Source organism: Cyprinus carpio, chromosome B23 (genome assembly GCF_018340385.1).
Source record: "Cyprinus carpio isolate SPL01 chromosome B23, ASM1834038v1, whole genome shotgun sequence".
NCBI lineage: Eukaryota > Metazoa > Chordata > Actinopteri > Cypriniformes > Cyprinidae > Cyprinus > Cyprinus carpio.
The window spans coordinates 5,820,624-5,840,374 of record NC_056619.1 but is presented as its reverse complement, the minus strand read 5'-3'; the positions used below and the strand labels follow the sequence as shown (position 1 = coordinate 5,840,374).

The following is a 19,751-nucleotide window of genomic DNA, read 5'->3' as shown; positions in this document are numbered from 1 at the left end:
CTCTCAGGCCAGAAGCCTCAACCTCCCCCATTCAGGGGAACAAAAACAGGTCACACTCACTCCTGCCCACCCTGAAAACCCACATTAAGCCACAAATAAAACATCAAGACAGAAGTTTCACAAAAGCAAACTCATACAGCGATAACAGGACATGTAAAATAAAGACCTGAATGTATTATTAAACCTGAGCCAAAAATAAGTCTTCCCTAAATAAATCTAAAACCTTCCCTCCTTCAAGCTGTACTTCATACTAGCATTAAAGAGATAAATCACCCCGAAAATTAAAAATAGCTGTTACTTTACTTACCCTCAGATCATCTAAGATGTAAATCCAAAAATATACAGTTCAGAAGAATGATTTGTTTGTGAACAAATCACTCCGGACCATCTGTCTGAGGCTCTGGATTACAGATAATAATGTTGTAAATAATTCAGTTTCTTGCACAGACCGATTGTTTCACTTCATAAGACCTCAATATAACGGCAGGAGACACATGGGTATTCATTTTGTGCTGCCTGTATATGTTTTCTTGACTCTTAAAGTGACATTATCCATTGACTTCATCACAAAGGACCACGGTTTCAGCTAAAAATCTTATTTTCTTTTCTAATGAAGGAAAAAGTCGCTTGAATCTTGGATGGCCTGAGGGTGAATACATTAAAAGCAAATTGTCATTTTGGAGGAAGTATCCCTTTAATAAAACGTCCTTAAAATAACTGAAGACCAACAACAACTGTCCAATTACCTGATTTTGAGCACTTCAGAGGTCTGATATTAAGACAAACAACATTACCCTGTACTTGTGTACATAACACATTATGCCTAGATATTGTTTCATGTTCAATTATTTGCTATATAACACCCGATCATTCTCAACCAATACAAAAATAACATTTTCTCAGCATTGTTAAAATCAGTATCTGGGCTAGAAACTCAAAGTTTGTCATTTCAAATACCATTCAGACTACAAACCAACCACAGTCCATTCACGAACCATCTTCGTCATGCTACATGCAAAAAAGGCAAGCACCGGCTGAAATAGCCAATTCCAAATCTGGCTGCTATACCAGAAATACCAGAAATGAGGGTGCACAGCATCAAACAAATTGAGGTTTAGAAAAGTATTGGTCTGCTAATTTACTTGAAAGAATAGTTAATCCAGTTATCATTTACGCTCTCCATTAGCAGCAGGAACACTACATATCCATGTTCATTTCTAATGGTTTTATATGTGAAGTAACTAGTACTTGTTACTTCTGTGAAGACTTCTGGTCAAAGTCTACAGTTTTCTTCAGCCTTCTCCAGAGTTTTCTGTACAATTGTATGGGGAAACAAAGGCGTCATTATTTAGATCAGGTTATATTCCAGTTGGTCTGTTATTGTGGAATCATCAGCACAAAAACAAATTTGCGGTTTACATGACTGTCAAACAAACTCTTTCTTGTCTAAGTGGGCAGTTCTTAGTCAGAATAAGCTGCAAACTTCAGCAAGGATATTTTTTAGATATTTTGAGGGGAATGACCCCATAAGTAAACTTAAAAATACTAAATACCTTTACAAACATAATTTCAGCATCTTTACTTCTTGTATTGTTTCGTCTATGTAACATTTCAGCAGTTAAGGCTCTCTTTCATTCTGTGGTTTCTGACAATAGGGAGCTAGAGGATGTCCTGGACTTTATTTGTATGATGGAAAAATTCCACATTCACAAAGCGCGATGCCTTAATATCACACCTAATTGTAAAATATTCACTTCTGATTTACATTTGCTTTACTCATCACTCCAAAGAATCTCCTCTAATAAAAAAGCCTTAAAAACATCCAACATTATAAAAAAAAAGAATTGTACATTTTATGATGGTAAAATGATTGTATATTTATTTAATTACCTTTTAATTGTTATTGTATCCCCCTAATATGTTTTTGTGCTATCGGTTTCTTTTTGATATTGTTAATAATAATAATAAAAAACCTTTACAAACATATGTCTGCCATTGTATCACATTATTAATAACTTATTCCTAGCTATCATGTAAACTAATATTCAGTATACAGGTCAGCTAATCTATGGACTCACTGGTAATAATTTAATAATTTAATTAGAAGATACATTAGCAGAACACCAAATTCTCATGCTGTTTTGGAACTCATTTTGGAACACGTTTCAAAGCCATGTGCATTCAACAAGAGAGACACCAAATATAGGGCAGGTCTCACACTAGGACCTTACGGCTGCCAAGAGACACTGCGGCAGATGACTGAAAAAGGGAGATAATAGCATACACAAACTGAGCTTTCAGGGGAACGCTACTGAATTTATAGAGAACTTGGGCATTTCCAGAAAATACCCAACTAGTAGCAGTGTCCAATACTTGTGCTAGACAGACAACAGACAGACCTCATTCTTAAGAGATGGCGAAATCTGTGAAATCATAAGGAATCCAGGCGTAAAGGGTATATTATATCCATACACGTGTGGACTTGTAGTGAGTATGCGTGTGTGCAGTGTGAAGTGACCTGGTTGGTCTCCATCCAGCGGCTGGCCTCCTGCAAGTGATTAAACTCGACGAAGGCGAATCCTCTGCTCTGACCTGGAGACACAGCCGTCGCCGGGCCACAATGACAGAACAACAACAACGCAGTGAGGGGTTAGTGTTTTCATATAGAGAGAGAGAGAGAGAGAGAGAGAGAGAGAGAGAGAGAGAGAGAGAGAGATGGTAGAAAGAGCTATAGCTGTATTCTAACCAATCATCACACTGCTGCCTTTAAACTTCTATAACTGATGGACGTTTTTGTCTTCTCAACACAGCTACTGCAAAATACTTACACAAAGAAAAGATCTTCCCCAGACTTCAGGACAAGAGCAATCAAAGTTTGATGAGGGATAAGGAAGGCAGGACATGTGAAACAAGCTTGGCACTTGGAGTAGTTGTGTTTGTGCTTGTGTGCCAGTGTACATGTTTCTGTTATTCCCATGCTTGTGGATGTATCGGGAGTGTTTATGTGAATGTTGACCGGTTAAGCATAGTCTGACAATGGTTATGGTAAGAAAATAGTAATACACAATAGAGAACAGGAAATAATCAGTGATGACTTAAACAAAAATATGTGCAGGGAGTTAAAGAAACAAACACCAGAAGGTTTCAAAGCACCAGTACTGAACAGCATCTTTACTCAACTCAACTACACCAGGAGGAAAGTGAGAAAGAAGAGAGAGGCTGTATTGAAATAACACACTGAACTAGGCAGATGCAAAAGTGAGTTAAGGCTTGTTATGAAAGGCAGTGGAAGAGAGACTTGGAGGTCAGTCTGGGGTTCAAAGAAGCCCCCTTAGTAGAGCTTTCTTACCTGAAGACTTGTTCCTCATGAGGCGAACCTCTCTGGGCTGGATCCCTTGCTCCTGCAGTCGAGCGCGAATCTGAACATCAAACACCAGAGCTTTACTACACCAAACCTCATAGCAGGAACGCAAATAAAATATTTGGGCAAAATGAGTATGCTAAAATGCTACAATGTTAAAATGTCTTGATGTATTTGTTTCTAACAAATGCAGCTTTTCGTTTCACAAGATGTTAATTGATGAACTGGAGTAGTGTGGGTTATTTGTGGATTAATGTGATGTTTTTTATCAGCTGTTTGGACTCTCTTTCTGACGGCACCCATTCACTTCAGAGGATCCATAGCTGAGCAAGTGATGTAATGTTAAATTTCTACAAAACTGTTCCAATGAAGAAAGAAACTCATCAACATCTTGGATTACCTGAGGCTGACTACATTATAAGCATTTTTTTTTTTTTTGGCTGAACTATTCCTTTAAATTCTGTCATTTGTAGCATGATATGTATTTCACCAAAAATTTCAACCTATCCCACAGTTTTTAAAAACTATTGACTATGTACAATGTAAGTCTATAGTGCAAACAAACACCAACTACCACACAGATTTCTATTGCAAAGTAAATGCAGTTCTATTTTTGTTTTGTTTTCTGTTGTAACAGTATGCCACAGATGTTTACTGAAATGGTTACTGTATTCATATCAAGAATTAAAAGTAAGACAAACCTCGTTAACAGTTGCATCTGGTGGGAGCATTCTCAGCATGACAATGTTGCTGGGTTTTTGGACCTGCTCTGTATCAGACCTATAGTCCTGGTCACAGGGTTCTGACTCCTCCTGGCTCATTTCCAGAGCATGATGAAAGCTTCCATCTCTTATTTTGTCCCTAGCTGGTTGGGATTGGCCAGAAAACCCCTAAAGCAGGAAGACAGTCATCCTAGATATATATATTACTCTTCTCAAGTTCTGAGAAATGTTTAGATATGATGAAATGTTTACACAGTAAACAATATAAGTCAATGTGTTTTTGTAAGAAAAAATATCCATATTTAAAATTAACCCACAAATTACTCACCCTCAAGGCATCCTAGTATAGACTTTCTTCTTTCCAAATCCAATCAGAGTTGTAATAAAAAATTGTCATTGATCTTCCAAGCTTTTAATGGTAACAGGTGTACAGTTCATCAGTCCAAAAGGAGTGACTGTTCCATCTACAGTGTGAAGCAGTTCAAATCAATGCGTTTTTGTAAGAAAAATATCCATAGGACAACGTAATAATCAATTTTAACGCATGCACTGTTGTCAGTTCCGGGCGGATGAGGACATCGGAAGCGCATGCACTGGGGGAGGACCGGTTTTCCAAAACAAAACAATGGTCACTAATTAGAAGTGCAAATCGAGGATTTGTAAAGAAGAATGTCGGAAGGATTTCAATATAAGCCAAAAGGAGACCGGTTTTCCTAAAATAAGAAACTTTGCTTCCTTTGATCCTGTAGACAAACGTTGGTTTTCATGAGACTCACTGGTGCATGCGCAATTCCGACCTCATACGTCATCAGCATGGAGCTGCTTCCGTGTACAACTGTTGGTGCAAGCTAGATTAAAGTGATTATTATGTTTTGAATATAGATAGTCTTCTTACAAAAACGCATCAGTTCACTACAGGAGGCCTTTGTGAGACATTTTTTATTATGGACGGATACACTTTATTTAATATCTTTTGGACTGATGCACTGTAACACCTGCTGACTGCCATTAAACAGCTTGGAAGATCAAAGTAAATTTTTAATATAACTCTGATTAAATTCATGTGAGAGAAGGAAGTCATATACACTTAGGATGGCTTGTGGGTGAGTAAATAATGGGATCATTTTCATTTTTGGGTGAACTATCCCTTTAAGATTTCATGATTGTAAGCTCCTGATTCATAAAAATCAAAAACAGTTCTGGAGAGAAAAAATGTACTGACTTGTTTGTTTGCAGAATGTCTGATATGTTGGTCTTCCTCAGCTCTCCATCCTGCACTGTATTTGCCCTGAGAGTTGTGCTGCCCTCTAACTCTGCCCCAGGTGTTGTCCTCATTTTCTTCACCTTCATCTGGGGTTTGTTTATCCAGATAGAGCTTCTGTCCTGATATAAATGTCTGGATATCTCTCCTGTGTGCATCAATCTCTGGGTCAAACTCATAATCCTTCTCATCTTGCTGGAATCTTGAGTGGATATTCTCATTTGGGGGACTTTGGAGGAGACTTTTTCCAAGTTGGCTGTTTTTGGATCCATGGTTTTCCTTTTGTCTGAATATGGGTTGATTATTCAAGAAATTACCTGAGGCAAAATCTCTCACGCCTTCAAAACTACTATCAGGCTCGTGCTGTCTTACATTTGTTAAGTTGCTATTCAGTCTATTTTCTTGCCCATAGCCACGATAATCCATGTCCCTATAGTCATGATCATCAGAATCTTTCCCATATCGACCCATGCGGTCACCACGACCACCCCTATGAGACCATAAAAGAGAAAGATTTAGGCAATCTGTAGCTTAAAAAATAGTTCACTCAATTAACTAAAAATGTAATCATCCTCAGGCTATCCAAGATGTAGATAACTATGTTTCTTCATTGGAACAGATTTGGAGAATCACATCAGCACATCACTTGAATCCAAGCAGCTGATGAAAACACCATAACAATCCACAGCACTCCAGTCCATCAATTAACAGCTTGTGAAGTGAAAAACTGTGTGTTTGTAAGAAACAAATCCATTATTAAGATATTTTTAGGTTCAAACCATTGCTTCTGACTAAAACACAAGTCCTCCATCCATAATATTGTGTTCTCCAGTGAAAAAAACATCTCACCTGAATCAGGAGAGAAAAAAGCACAGATCAAGCACCGTTTACAAGTGAAAACAGTCCAAAATGAATATATTGGTGGACACTGATATGAGAGGACAAGATGGGATGGACTTTCTCACTGGATGAAATGTTATTATGGATTTTTTGGCCAAAAGCAAAGGTATAAAATTAAAATGTCTGGATTTAGTCTATTTAGTACAAACACGCAGGTTTTTACTTCACAATATGTTAACTGATGGAATGGAGTGGTGTGGATTACTTGTGATGTTTTTATCAGCTGTTTAAACTCTCATTCTGACTGCATCCATTCACTGCAGAGGATTCATTGGTGAACAAATGATGTAATGATAAATTACTCTAAATCTGTTCCCATGAAGAAACAAACTCTCTACATCTTGAATGATCTGAGGGTGAGTACAATCAACAATCTTGCTCCAGTCAAGAACCACACATATGCAATATGTACTGTCAGTGTGGTAGATAAAATATATTTAAACTATGCAGTGACAGCAGCATTCTGCAGTGCGAAGTGGCATTTTATCTAAAACTAATTAAATCAACATCTGTCTACTTAGCTATTACAGATGCAACTTTATGGCATCTTATTAACTATAACACAACATGGAATACTTGTGCTTCCCTATATTTGTAAATCCATCTATTACAATTGCAATTTTCATAGCTTAAAATGTCCCCCTCATTTAAACAAAACATGTATTTAATCCAGCTCCAAAAATGGCTCATTTGGATCTGAGGTGCAAGATAACATCACCTGAGCACAAACATTTGCTTAAACACTGTCTTCAGAGCAAGACATTGACAAATAGTATTCTTCTCACCATACACCCCTTCCACTGGCGTTCAGTCACTTAAGGCCGTGATATACTTCAAACAAAGTTCTTTTTCGTTTTTCGTTTGGGGGCAAAATGAAGTTAGAAAAGGCTGAGTGATGGTATACTGTTTTCAAACATTCCAACTGCTGAAGGCAGGGTGTAGATTAATGTAAACATGTGTCACGACGCCCGCATCTATCCCCTAAACAAAACAATGATGAAATGATGAAGTGTATGCAATCTAGGTGTGGGACGGGCACCAATGGTCAGAATATTATAGAAAAAAAGAATAATGATTAGCAGCAGTTTAGAGTCAAGTATCATGTTTGCAATACAAAAGAACCATTCCATTTCCATAATCATTTCATTTCCATGATCAGTCTTTATGGGAGGTGTGAATGTCTCATAGTCTGAAAACTTTAGCATGATGTGGAGAAAAAAAAATTGGAGTCAGTTTGTTACTTTATTTATATTAGTGTTTACATTTATTTTATTAAACTGCATAAATTGTTACACCTTTTTATATTTTATGTGGTGTAAACACAGTATGAATTACTTTTTTATAAAAACAAAGGTTATTATATGGTATGTTCGTTTGGCATTTTTTTTTATTGTATACCCTTTAAATTAGCTTATTGAAAGAACAACAACATCAACAGCAGCAGCAGTATGGTGTAACATTTATCTAAACATTTATTTGGTACCTGCTACCTTAAATCTTTAATCTTTCCTTTCATGGCTTTGGAAAACTTGTCTCGGATGTTTGTCGGCGTTGCTTTTTGCATAATTGTTGACCAATTGTTGACAAACATATATTATCTTTATAGTCTCTCTGCAAGTGGTACCAAATTAGAAAGGTGATTAAGTTACCAAATACTTACTCCTATCTGTTATAATCAAGCATTTAAACCCTCTCTTACAGATAAAGTTTTTAAAGAATGGGAAGACAAAGGAATTGTCATTGTTAAAGATTTATACATTAAAACATCTTTTGCCTCTTTTTCTCAGCTCAGTGAGAGATTCAACCTTCCTTCTCATTTTTTCTGATACCTTCAGGTCCGGAACTATGTTCGTTTAAATATCTCAGATTTTGTCTTTAGAAAGCAAAATATTTGATTTATTTTCTAATTCTCCTGACGCTAGGGGTTTAACCTCTTTATTCGTTAATGTTTTTAAAGGTGAAATAAACTTTTCCTTCCTTAATTTGAAAGCTGCTTGGGAAGAAGACCTAGGAATTCAGATTACCGAGACAGACTGGGATAAATGCCTTTCATCTGTTTACTCACGTTCTATAAATTCGAGACATCAACTTATTCATTACAAGGTCTTACACAGACTTTACTATTCTTAAACAAAGCTCAGCAAATTCCATCCTTCTGTCTCCCCCATATGTGACAAGTGTAAAGTTGCTGAGGGTACCTTGGCACATCTTTTCTGTTTTTGTGTAAAATGTAAAGTTTGTCTAGTTTTTGGATAGAAATATTCCAGTTCTTTGCCAAAGTTTATAACTGTGTTTTACTCCCCGACCAAATGATAGCAATTTTTGGTTGGTCAGATTTGCTTGAGTCTCTCAGCCCAAAGGTAGGGTTACCTGTCCAATATGGTATGATTGTAGCCAAGAAAGTTATTCTGCTTTTGTGGAAGAAAAATGTTAGGCCTCTCTTTTCTGACTGGTTAACTGGACTAACTTCTACTTTACATCTGGAAAGAATCAGATACAACTAAAATTTGACAATTGACAAAATGTGGGAACTAGTTTTTACTTTTTTGATGAGTTACAAGGACTAAGGGGGCTCAAGCCTGGAGGGCGAGAGCCCTATTGTTTTCCTTAGGATTTTTTTTTATTGTAATTACTCTTTGTAGGATATATGGTCTTGTATACCGTCATTGTCCTTTTTTGTCATATTTTGGTGCTTTATTTTACTCATTGCACAAATTGTTGTTATATTAAGGGTCTGTTAGTCTGTTGTTGTTTGTTCTTCAAGTCTGCAAAACCATAATAAAAATAATAATAATAAAAAAAAGTCTCTCCGCGAGCGATCATACAGGTGCGGATATATTTGTGCCAGCTCAGCTATTCGACACTCCAGTCTATTCATGTTGCTAGTGACTAGGAGATGTGTTTTTCTTGCCTAACCTTCATTAAATGAGAAACGAACCAAAAATAAAATAAAATAAAAATTGCACGTCAAAGAAGGCGAAGTTTCAGAACACACCCCACCGATTGCATAATTGCCATAGACCAATGGAAGCTCAAAGATGTTTAGGAGCCAAAAGGAACTTCCCTAGAAAGTTTGCTTTGGTCAGTGTTTCAAACTGCTGAAACGAACTTTGTTTCGGCCTGATTTTTTTTCACAATGACGTCATATCAGTTTGATCTTCGATTACGGTTATTAAAATATCCAACCTTTAAAGGCACAATATGTAAGATTTTTTTATTAAAATATCCAAAGACCACTAGAACAGTGTTACATACTTTGCTGTGTACTTACATTATCCCAAATGTTTTAAAAATGTTTAAATCCAGAGAAATAAGCAGTTTTACCTAGTGACACGGACGTGACGTCATAACCCCCCAATTTCCGTTTTGTTTTGTAAAAAAAAAATGGAAACACCAAAGACGCTTTAAAGGGGTCATATGATGTTGCTAAAAAGAACATTATTTTGTGTATTTGGTGTAATTAAATGTGTTTATGCGGTTTAAGGTTCAAAAAAATATTTTTTTTTCTGCATACTGTACATCATTGTTTACTGCTAAATGATTTTATAGGACACATGATGTGACTTTTACAAATCTCATCTATCTGAAAAGCGAGGTGTGCTCTGATTGGCCAGCTATCCAGTGCTTTGTGATTGGCCAAATGCCTCAAGTGTGTGACAGTAATGTTACACCCCTTAACTTACTGTGATGCGAGTCCCGGTCAGAACACCGAAGCAACAAGACGAAACCAACAAAACCCATTACAAACGAGCCATTTGTTGCATCCAGTGGGGACATAATTACGGTTTATAATGACTTATATTTTGTTTTTACATATTAAGTTGCATTGCGCCACATAAACATAAAAACATGTCTGCATTTGTGATCGGAGAAACGACAAACAACAAGCTCTACTCTACACCAGCGGTTCTCAATTCCAGTCCGCGCACCCCCGAGCTCTGTATTTTTCACACGTCTCTCTTTGTTAACACACCTGATTCAGATAATCACCTCGTTAGAAGTGAGCTCTGTGCATGAACTGTGTTCCCTTTGACATGGTCCCTACACAGTGTTCATTGCTCCCTACTCCCTGAGCAGGGGAAATCTGTTGAAGTTTACCACACTTCAGAACATTCATTCACGGATTTGCACTGCGCAACGTCTTCACACATGGACAAGTGTGACATCATATACCTCTGTAAATAAATACAATTTACATTCACGTCTCGCACACTTCAATGCACTTCGAATAGAACATATAAGTTCGCTTCCAATTGGATTCATGGCAGAATATCTTGTGATGTCCACTTCGCAGGACACTTACGTATGAATAAAACAAATGTCTGAAGCCATAAGAGAAACATACAAAATGTGCAGAGCAGGGAGGCACGAGGACTTGCATTGAGAACCGCTGTTTTAGACAGATGGTCAGAATGAGGGTTTAAAATAAACTTTTTTTTGTGCAAAGAAAAAAAAAATATTAAAATAAAAATCAAACATAAAAAAAATATATATATATATATATATATATATATATATATATATAAAATATAAAAATATATATATATATATATATATATAAAAATCCCTGTCATGACCCCTTTAAATACTTTTCTGCATGTAGCTACACACCTAAAATCTTCAGTACATTTAAAGAGTTAATGCTGGTTATTTGTCATTTACCCATTCAGGTTTAACAGCATGAAGTTATGTAATAAGGTCAAAACATTTATGCACAAATCCATCCAGTGGTTAAATGCAAATTCATTTCAAAAAGAGAAGGTAACACTGCAGGCTGATGGACTCTTTACCTACCTCCTCCCATAATCCATGCTTCAGTGCAAGTCGACAGAAACTCCCACTTTTTTCTCTGCCTGCTTCATTTACAACTGTTGACGAAATATGTATTGATCAACCTTCACATTAGTAGAAATGCATAAAATTTTTTTTTTTTACTTGACTTTAACTGAGCATTTTAAGCAAGGACAGGACGGAAAGTAGTGTGAGCTGTATTCATTGCAATGGATTGGTCCAAGCCAAAAACTAATTTGCATATCATTACTTAAACGACGTTTGGAAAAACTAAACAAGGTGTAAAATGCGCTGTCAGATATGCTCTCCAGTATAGTTTCTGCAGCGCTGCTTAGTCCTGCAGATGCTAAACTGAGCCTAACACTACTATAGAAAAATATATCTAAATAGCCTACATACACTCCAACCGTCAATGAAAGATCTATCCCTGTGTGCCCAAAATAAATACCATTGGCAAAAGGCACGTTTAATAAAGCCGCGCGCATGACAGCTTAGAATGACTTCAGAGGACACAGTCCCCAACCGAATGCGCGCAACCGCCCACAGAACACCGCGACAAACATCCGGATACCCGGAAAAAACGATAACGTTTTACTCGCATAATAATGACAGCATGAAGTCACTTACCTCTGTTACACCAGCAGCGTCACAAGCGTTGAAACTGATACAGTGTATATGTATGACGCCCCACAGCAGAGCTCAGTGTAAGATGGCCTCAGTCCGGGAGGTGGGGACACAACTCTCCAGCTGATTGGCTTAAAACACACTGGCATGCAAACGCATAGAAATGTCTAAGGTAATCATCACAAATAGTAGTAAACGTTCTACACGGCAGACATCTGATGCCAAATTTAATTTTGTTAAATTGCATACAATAAAATGCACAAAAAAAAAAAAAAAAAAAAAGATTATCATTGGGGTTGGACAAAATAATGTGGGAAACTCCTGGGAAAGAGGCAGTATTTCTTTATTGGGATTTATTTATTTATTTTTACCACCATCTGCTTCCAAGAATACTTTCTTAGAATATATTCATACAGCATTTTAGTCTCCATTTTTAATGTCGTCTATCAAAACATCTGCCACTTGTTTCATGTATGTTTAAGGACAGAATCTGCTTCTCACTCATTTCTTCAAAACTGTCCACAGTGGTTTGATAATATTCAAGTCAAGTGATTGGTCTGGCAAAGACAGATGTTGAAGATCATCTGTCCAGGTTTTATGATCATGACTCTTTTTCACATTTTTGCACTGGTGTATCTGATTAAACTGGGCGGGAACAGTGATTTTGGGGAAGTCGTGGCCTAATGGTTAGAGAGTTTGACTCCTAAACCCTAAGGTTGTGGGTTTGAGTCTCGGGCCGGCAATACCACGACTGAGGTCCAGGTCCAGGCAATACCACGACTGAGGTGTCCTTGAGCAAGGCACCGAACCCCCAACTGCTCCCCGGATGCCGCAGCATAAATGGCTGCCCGCTGCTCCGGATGTGTGTGTGTGTTCACTGCTGTGTGTGTGCACTTTGGATGGGTTAAATGCAGAGCACGGATTCGGAGTATGGGTCACTTGGCTGTATTTCACGTCACTTTCAATTTTTAGCGACTGCAGCTCTTTCATTGCGTTCTCTCTGGTCAGTTTTTGTGGAAACAGAGTCTTCGAGGTGAATACTGAGGTTTGCTGCCTGTCTTTCTCTCTTTTTTCTGTGTAGTTTGCACACACTTCTTCTTAGTGTTTATTCAGATTTGTTCTTTGCCCACTATTCTTCTTCACAGATCAAGTGCTATATTTTGATGCTTTTTGTACATGGTCATAATCGTAAAGATGAGCTCTTAAAACACACAAAAAAAATTAGTCTGTTAAGGTTACATAATCTCCTGCTAAACAGGATCGCATGATTTGCTTTATGGAAATCTGAAAAAGTCACTCAATTCATGAGCACTAACAACTGAACACACCTTATACTACACCGGTTACAAACTACACAATGAAAAGATAAATAAAAGATAATCACAACACTTGTTTTTCCCAACCCCTGTTTATAGATAAGTGCGCAAGACTGTCTTTAGTGCCCTTAACGCACACTAAATCCACACTCTCTTCAGTTGCACTTCAGAGTGGTAAGCGAATCCTATCATACATAATCTGGAAATAATTTGTTAAACTTTTTTTCCGAGATCTTGTGAGATGTCGCAAAAACCTTTCTAGTGTAAGTTAAATATGAATTAGTTATTACAAACTGGTAGCGTAAAGTGCACATTTTATTGGTCCAGACTGCATAATTAGAAGAACCACAAATAAATTGTGTTAGGCTATATATAGGGACTACTGAAAATGAATGGATACGTTTATAACACCAAAATCATTTGTGACACTGGAGCACAAAACCAGTCTTAAGTTGCACAGGTATATTTAAAGCAATAGCCAAAAGAACACTGTAGATTTAACTTCTAAGGACTTTATTTGGAATCATTAGGATATTAAGTAACGATCATGCTCCATGAAGATATTTAGTAAATTTCCTACCGTAAATATATGAAAACTTTATTTTTAGATTAGTAATTTGAACTGCTAAGGACTTTATTTGGATAACTTTAAAGGCGATTTTCTCAATATTTTGCACCCAGATTTTCAAAAAGTTGTATCTCAGCCAAATATTATCCTACCCTAACAAACCATACATCAATGGAAAAGCTTATTTATTCAGCTTTCAGATGATGTATAAATCTCAATTTCGAAAAAAAAAACAATTACACTTAAAGGTGCTATATGTAAGATTTTGACTTTACTAAAGCATAAAAAATATAATATGTTTGCAGATATTTAAGAAACATGCTAAGTTAACATACTTGTTAATCTGAAAAACAAGTCAAGTTATTCTCATTTGAAAATGTGCGTTCCTGGCTGGTATGTCGGTCTTTGTTTTGGTTTGTGAAACCCGCCCACTGCTAATTTACCCAATTGTTTTTGGGCACCCCGGGTTACCAGTTGGCAGAAAACACATCTTATTTCATTTCATTCATCGTGAAGTGTGCTCGTTCCTGTTTGTGTCGTCAATCTGGCAACCTGCTTACGGTCAAATCTGAGGAGAAGTGGCCGGGTGAAAAAATACTCTCCAATATTTTGAATTTGGACCCAGCGTCAATCCTACATTACTTGGCTTCAATCCTACATACAGCACATTTAAGACTGGGTTTGTGGTCCAGGGTCACATTTGGCTGTTCATATACGTGGAGTATTATGCAATATTTTAGTATGCATTTCCCAAAATGTGCAGTAAACAACAAAGCACACGGCACAGAATGAACCGTGTAAGGTTGAGTCCAAAATCACATACTTAGTAGGCACTTCTTTTGAATAAGTGATTACTTATTGTGCAAAATTGTATTGTCAATGTTTTTTTTTTTTTTTTTAGCCCCTGTGAAGCACTTGAGTTGCAGTTGTATAAAAAGTGACATACATATGTTTGTTATTATTATAACTTTGTGATCATTAAAAAAGAATATTCTATATAGCATGAATACAATCCAGGCATACTACATTCGTCATGTTGTCATTGACATTTGACCTACCAACAGTTAAGGTGTTCCACTGCCATCCAGCTCCTCTCCCGTGGCCTCATGGGACAGTAAGGTGTCCATCAGATGTGCACTTCAGAGTCTTACTGGAAACAGTAGCTCATCCGGGTATTTTTTGCTTACATTTTCAAATTCGGACCTACTACTCTTTTCACAAACACAAGCATGCGACTTCATATGCAGCAATAGTTACATTACATGACAACAATAAAGCATACTACTGTTTCACTCACTATATAGTGTACAGTACACTGCGCAGTATTAAGTAGTACCCCTTTTGGAAACACAAGGAATTTGAAAAAATGAAAAAATGACTTTTCAAATCTGATTTTCTTTAAATTTTATTTCTAAATGTAAATGATAAAAAAAAAAAAAAAAAAAACTGTATGCTTTAAATAAATCAGTATCACTAAATGGTTTAGATCCCTAATGTACAGCCCAGAATCCTTTGAGACATCAGCTATAAAAAAGGAAAAAGCCTGAAGTGGGAGGTTAAACACAATACAGCCCACTTCAATGTTCAGTGTGTGCTTTAGTTGAGCACAGAATATTCAAACAGAATAAAGCCGGGCAGATACACGCATATACAAAGAAGAGATGGCGACCTGGAGACAGACATGCGCTCATTCGACACAAACATTCATATCCTTACATATACAAACATACATACAATCTGTCCAATGCACGAAACCGTCGCCGAAGGCAGGACGCTTATTAAAGACCTTTTTTGTTTGGGAGTAAAGAGTGGGAGGAGAAGAATAACATCAAATATCCTAGGTATAGAGTCAGTTTAGAAATTTTATCTCATTTTTTTTTGCTTGATGTGACCCAAACTTTGTTATGACAGGAAATGACGTCATCTTGTTTCCAACTTGTTCCTGAAGTCTTTCCGTTGGTTAGTTTGACATGATGTCCCAGTATCAGTCCGGTGCGCCGACTGTACTAGGACATGAATGCTAGGCTCGTCCCATCGTCCCTCCCTCCCTGCTCTGAAGTCTCCTGGGCTGTTACCTGACCTCCTCTCTTCTACAGGTTTCTATAACAGCAGGCAGCCAGTCTTTTTGCCCCGTTTCCTCGCCTGCAGCGCGGCCCTGGTGGCCATCTCAAACACCTCTCTCACGCCATCTTTTGTCTTGGCTGAGCATTCTAAATAACCAAATGCGTTGATTCGGTTGGCCATGTCTCGCCCCTCCTCTGGCTTCACAGGCTCCTGAGTGAAGAAATATTTCAAAGAGATCACGATCCAATATCAAAGGAATACTTGATTCATCACATTATTTCGATCTTCCATTAAAAAGACAAAAATTTTACCTAAGCTTACAATGAAAATGTATGTTATTTATACACCACACACCTAAAAAAAAAAAAAAAAAAAAAAACACCAAAAAACATAAAAAAATAACTTTGTTTGTTATAAACCATATAGTTTAAAGGCTGATCAACTGACTGGAGTTTGACAGTATAAATTACCATCCACTTAAATGGAAAAGAGCAGCTTGGAAATTTTGCAGCGTTTAAAGGAATAATTCACCTAAAAATGAAAATTTGCTACAATTTACTCATCCTCAGGCCATCCAAGATGCTTGTTTGTTTATCAGAACAGATTTAGAGAAATTCACATCACTTGCTCACCAATGTATCTTCTGCAGTGAATGGGTGCCGTCAGAATGAAGAACTAAAGAGTGGCACCCATGGGTTCTGACGGCACCCATTCACTGCAGAGTAAGTGATGTAATGTTAAATTTCTCCAAAGCTGTTCTGATGAAGAAACAAGCTCATCTACATCTTTGATGGCCTGAGGGTGAGTACATTTTCAGCTAATGTTCATTGCTGGAGGACCTTTTCCTTTAAGAATCATAAATTTGATTAAGTAAAAAGGCCGTGCCTGTTTCATTTTGGCAAGTTCCCTTCGTGTGTGCTCATCATTTCGGAGATCCTTTTTGTTACCAACGAGGATGATGGGAACATTCGGACAGAAATGCTTCACCTCTGGTGTCCACTTTTCTGGAATATTCTCTGTGATGGATTAAAGGAGAGAGCGGTAATTGTATTAACCATATTTCAAATCATTTTTAAATTATGACAAGTATTTAATGGCTTCACAGAGTAAATCATCTTATATTGTTTAAACTGAGTTAATTCATTTGTTTTAGAGTGTTAATAAAAACTGAAACTGAGCACCTGTGCTTGTCTGTTTATGTTTTGATATAAAGACCTGATGAAAACCCATTTCTGCTTGGTAGCTAAATTGCTGCATCTTTAACTTTGATGTGAAGGCATTGTATTTAGACCACAAGTGAAGGTTTCATGATTCAGGTCATTAGAAAATTGTATTTATTCTTAGCTGACTGGTTTTTCCACTATGAGAAACACACTCAAGGTGGTGATAAAACAGAAGTATTATTAAATAGTGAAGTATAAGAAAACTTAGAAATTGAGATGAAACTTAAATATTGACAAACCGTATTTTTCCGTACTGTGACGTACATCCAGTTGTAATGAATTATCATAGAAGAAGATTAAAAAATAAAGAGGGGATTAGATTAATCCATCAGCTGTTGATTGGATTTTGGGAAGTGGGCTCATGAACAAAAACTTGCATTGGTGGAGTTAAGCAGACTACATTATTCCTATTTCACCAGAAAATTTAGGTATTTTGATTACAAATTCAAAGTCAAAGATTTAAAAAAAAAAAAAAGAAAAGAAATGTGCATGGGTGAATCTTTCACAAAAAGATCAATAAAATGCATTTAGAAAATAGATTAATTTCATTTTTATCTCATGCCGATTTAAATCTGGAAAATATGGTATCTTTTTTCAACATTTCAAATGAAGGTGTGATGATTGGGCTGGTAATATCTAATGGTTTACGAGGACGTCTTACCCAAGCTATCAGGACTGTCGATGGAAAAGCACATGAGAATGACATCTGTGTCGGGGTAGGAGAGAGGTCTTAACCGGTCATAGTCCTCCTGTCCAGCCGTATCCCATAAGGCAAGCTCCACCTGTAAGAAGAGAGATATCGGTCCATGTGCTAAACCATCTCAAATAACACAACAACTGTGGCCTCACTTAGAAAAGAGGAATGCACATGTATATCTTACACCAGTGTGACCGCATCTATTCAATGGGGAAGGACAGAATACTGAATAGGCTTCTGGTGATGTATTGTACACATTCCCAATGGAAAATGTAAACTTCAGCAGCAGGAATAGCATTAAAGTTGGTAAGTGCAATCAATTAATGTCAAAAAAATGTGTGTTAAATGAAACAGATGAGTTAAAGATGTGTTTATGGTCACCCAAAGCACAGTGCCACTTTTCACATATCAAAACATTTTTGTAAAAGTAGATATCGCACTTTATTACAACGCGTCCGTTGTTTTCTCGGTGCATATCAGTGAAAATAATGGTTTAGAAACGGTGCGCTTTCATACCTGCTTTCCATCGACCTCGATGTCTGCCACATAGTTCTCAAAAACTGTAGGCACGTAGACTTCAGGAAACTGATCTTTACTGAAAACAATAAGCAGACAGGTCTTTCCACAGGCTCCATCACCCACTATGACCAGTTTCTTACGAATGGCAGCCATCTGCAGAGGAGAGAGAGGAGTCAAGCGATAAACAAATAGAGCTTTAGAGATCTGAGGCATTTTCAGGAAGAGACCAGGAGTGAAAAAGCAGCTTTACAAGCGCAGAAATGCAAAGTTTACATGATAGATAGATAGATGGATAGATAGATGTGGAGTCAGATGTGTTCTGTAAATCATTTCTACAGTCAACATGAACCGGAAACACAGCTGCGGAAGTATCATTTGACCGGAAGTTACACTGCATCTGTATCGCTATGTTAAAAAAGAAAGAAAGAAAAAAACAAAACTTTCCACAAATATTGACCAAACGATAAATGCTATAAACGTAAAACACAACATTAAGGATACTCTACGTGTGTTATTGCGTGTAAAGGTCGATATATTGATGATAAGAAGCCGTCATGTCGCGAGGCCTGTTACCGCACCCCTCCATCACAACATTCATTCACACAAATAACACAATAATACAACATAAAACACCAACACACACTTTAATACATATACTAGCATGCAAAATAATAATAAGAACATTTCTTTAAAAACAGACTCGCGTTTCAAGTTAACATATAAACATGAAGTGGAAGTGCTAAGTTAGCCGATAGCCGAAATTTCCCATAAAGAAACTATTATTTAATAAACTTGAAACTTAAAAAGGGTCGACACCCCATAACATAATGCTACAAAGGCTTTGAGAAACAAAGTGTGCAACATTATTTTATGAACACTTATCTTACTGTAATCCTTCAGAAAACAGTGTAACGTTCAGCGAAATGATACAATCTTTGCTATAAAGAAAGATCAAAGCGAAGTAAAACGAGAATAATGTTCGCTTTAATCTACTGAAACATTGATTTTAACACATATGTCTGAAGAGTTTAAACTGTGGATTTCATTAATCGTTTAATATTTTCTCGTTGATGTGAAAAATTAAAGCCTGAAAGAAAGCGCATAGAAAGCATCTCGACTTCATATCAAGTTTAATCCTGATCATCTGAACAATTTTAACCCGTTTGTTTAAACTAGCCGTCATGAATCATCAGCATAAATGATGCAACTCGTGTGAAAATATATAAATGTAAGTTATATGTTTACATTGAGTTTCAGGCCGTTGAACACAAATCCGTAAATCAGTGAAAATGCGCTCGATTTCTTCACCAAACGCGTCTTCCACTCGTTAACTTCATGTTTTTACACAAAACATTTAAAAACCATTTACCGTTGTCTTTTTGCTGTGCTCCGGGGAAGTGTCGCTTTCCTGTCTCTTTTCCTGGCTGCTTTTAAAGTCCGCCCATCTTCAGCACTGCCACGAAACAACACCCGCCCTACAGCACACCCGACAGCTGCTGTAACCTGGGCTCTGTCAATAAAACTAGCACGGTAACAGATTCTTTTTGTTCAAAGTCACTTTAAAAACTAGGAACTAGAGGCCTCCTTTCATTATTTATTTTGTGTAGGTCTAATTACATCTGAACTAGACTTTTAGTGTTAAATTATGAAATTCCATCCCAAAACATAAAAAAATAAATAAATGATTGTCTGAACAAACTGATAA

At 37.0% G+C, this 19,751-nt stretch overlaps 2 protein-coding genes across 7 annotated transcripts in view; both read right to left on the bottom strand.

The window, feature by feature from the left end:
• Window positions 1–11,789, bottom strand: part of rbm10 (RNA binding motif protein 10) — a 28,323-nt gene extending 16,534 nt beyond the window's left edge. For 4 of the 5 annotated variants that reach the window (XM_019066295.2, XM_042751258.1, XM_042751257.1 and 1 more), the window contains exons 1-6: window positions 11,663–11,789; window positions 11,039–11,112; window positions 5,306–5,834; window positions 4,063–4,251; window positions 3,350–3,419; window positions 2,519–2,592 (exon numbers count right to left, since the gene is read on the bottom strand). In XM_019066295.2, coding sequence (XP_018921840.1) covers window positions 2,519–2,592; window positions 3,350–3,419; window positions 4,063–4,251; window positions 5,306–5,834; window positions 11,039–11,055 — 879 coding nt within the window. In that variant the 5' untranslated portion in view covers window positions 11,056–11,112; window positions 11,663–11,789. The remainder of the gene's footprint in view (window positions 1–2,518; window positions 2,593–3,349; window positions 3,420–4,062; window positions 4,252–5,305; window positions 5,835–11,038; window positions 11,113–11,662) is intronic. The other variant, XM_042751259.1, reaches the window with a different exon arrangement.
• Window positions 11,790–14,932: 3,143 nt separating this feature from the next.
• rhoac (ras homolog gene family, member Ac) lies at window positions 14,933–19,552 on the bottom strand. 2 transcript variants are annotated; one of them, XM_042751263.1, is made up of 5 exons: window positions 19,416–19,552; window positions 18,044–18,199; window positions 17,492–17,612; window positions 16,493–16,623; window positions 14,933–15,817 (listed from the first exon to the last, which is right to left on the bottom strand). In XM_042751263.1, exons 2-5 carry the CDS (start codon window positions 18,197–18,199, stop codon window positions 15,644–15,646), a joined length of 582 nt encoding a protein of 193 aa, XP_042607197.1. In that variant the 5' UTR covers window positions 19,416–19,552; the 3' UTR covers window positions 14,933–15,643. The 2 variants fall into 2 exon arrangements, with proteins under 2 accessions (XP_042607197.1, XP_042607196.1); XM_042751262.1 differs by lacking the exon at window positions 19,416–19,552 and adding an exon at window positions 19,292–19,314.
• Window positions 19,553–19,751: the final 199 nt, after the last annotated feature.

What these genes read in the sequence shown, in the direction of transcription:
- rhoac (XM_042751263.1), bottom strand. Translation starts at nt 18,199, where the DNA reads ATGGCTGCCATTCGTAAGAAACTGGTCATAGTGGGTGATGGAGCCTGT. An exon ending in CGACAGTCCTGATAGCTTGG is followed by an intron (nt 16,624 to 17,491) that starts GTAAGACGTCCT and finishes AATCCATCACAG; the next exon opens with AGAATATTCCAGAAAAGTGG. An exon ending in AACTTGCCAAAATGAAACAG is followed by an intron (nt 15,818 to 16,492) that starts GCACGGCCTTTT and finishes TTCTTCACTCAG; the next exon opens with GAGCCTGTGAAGCCAGAGGA.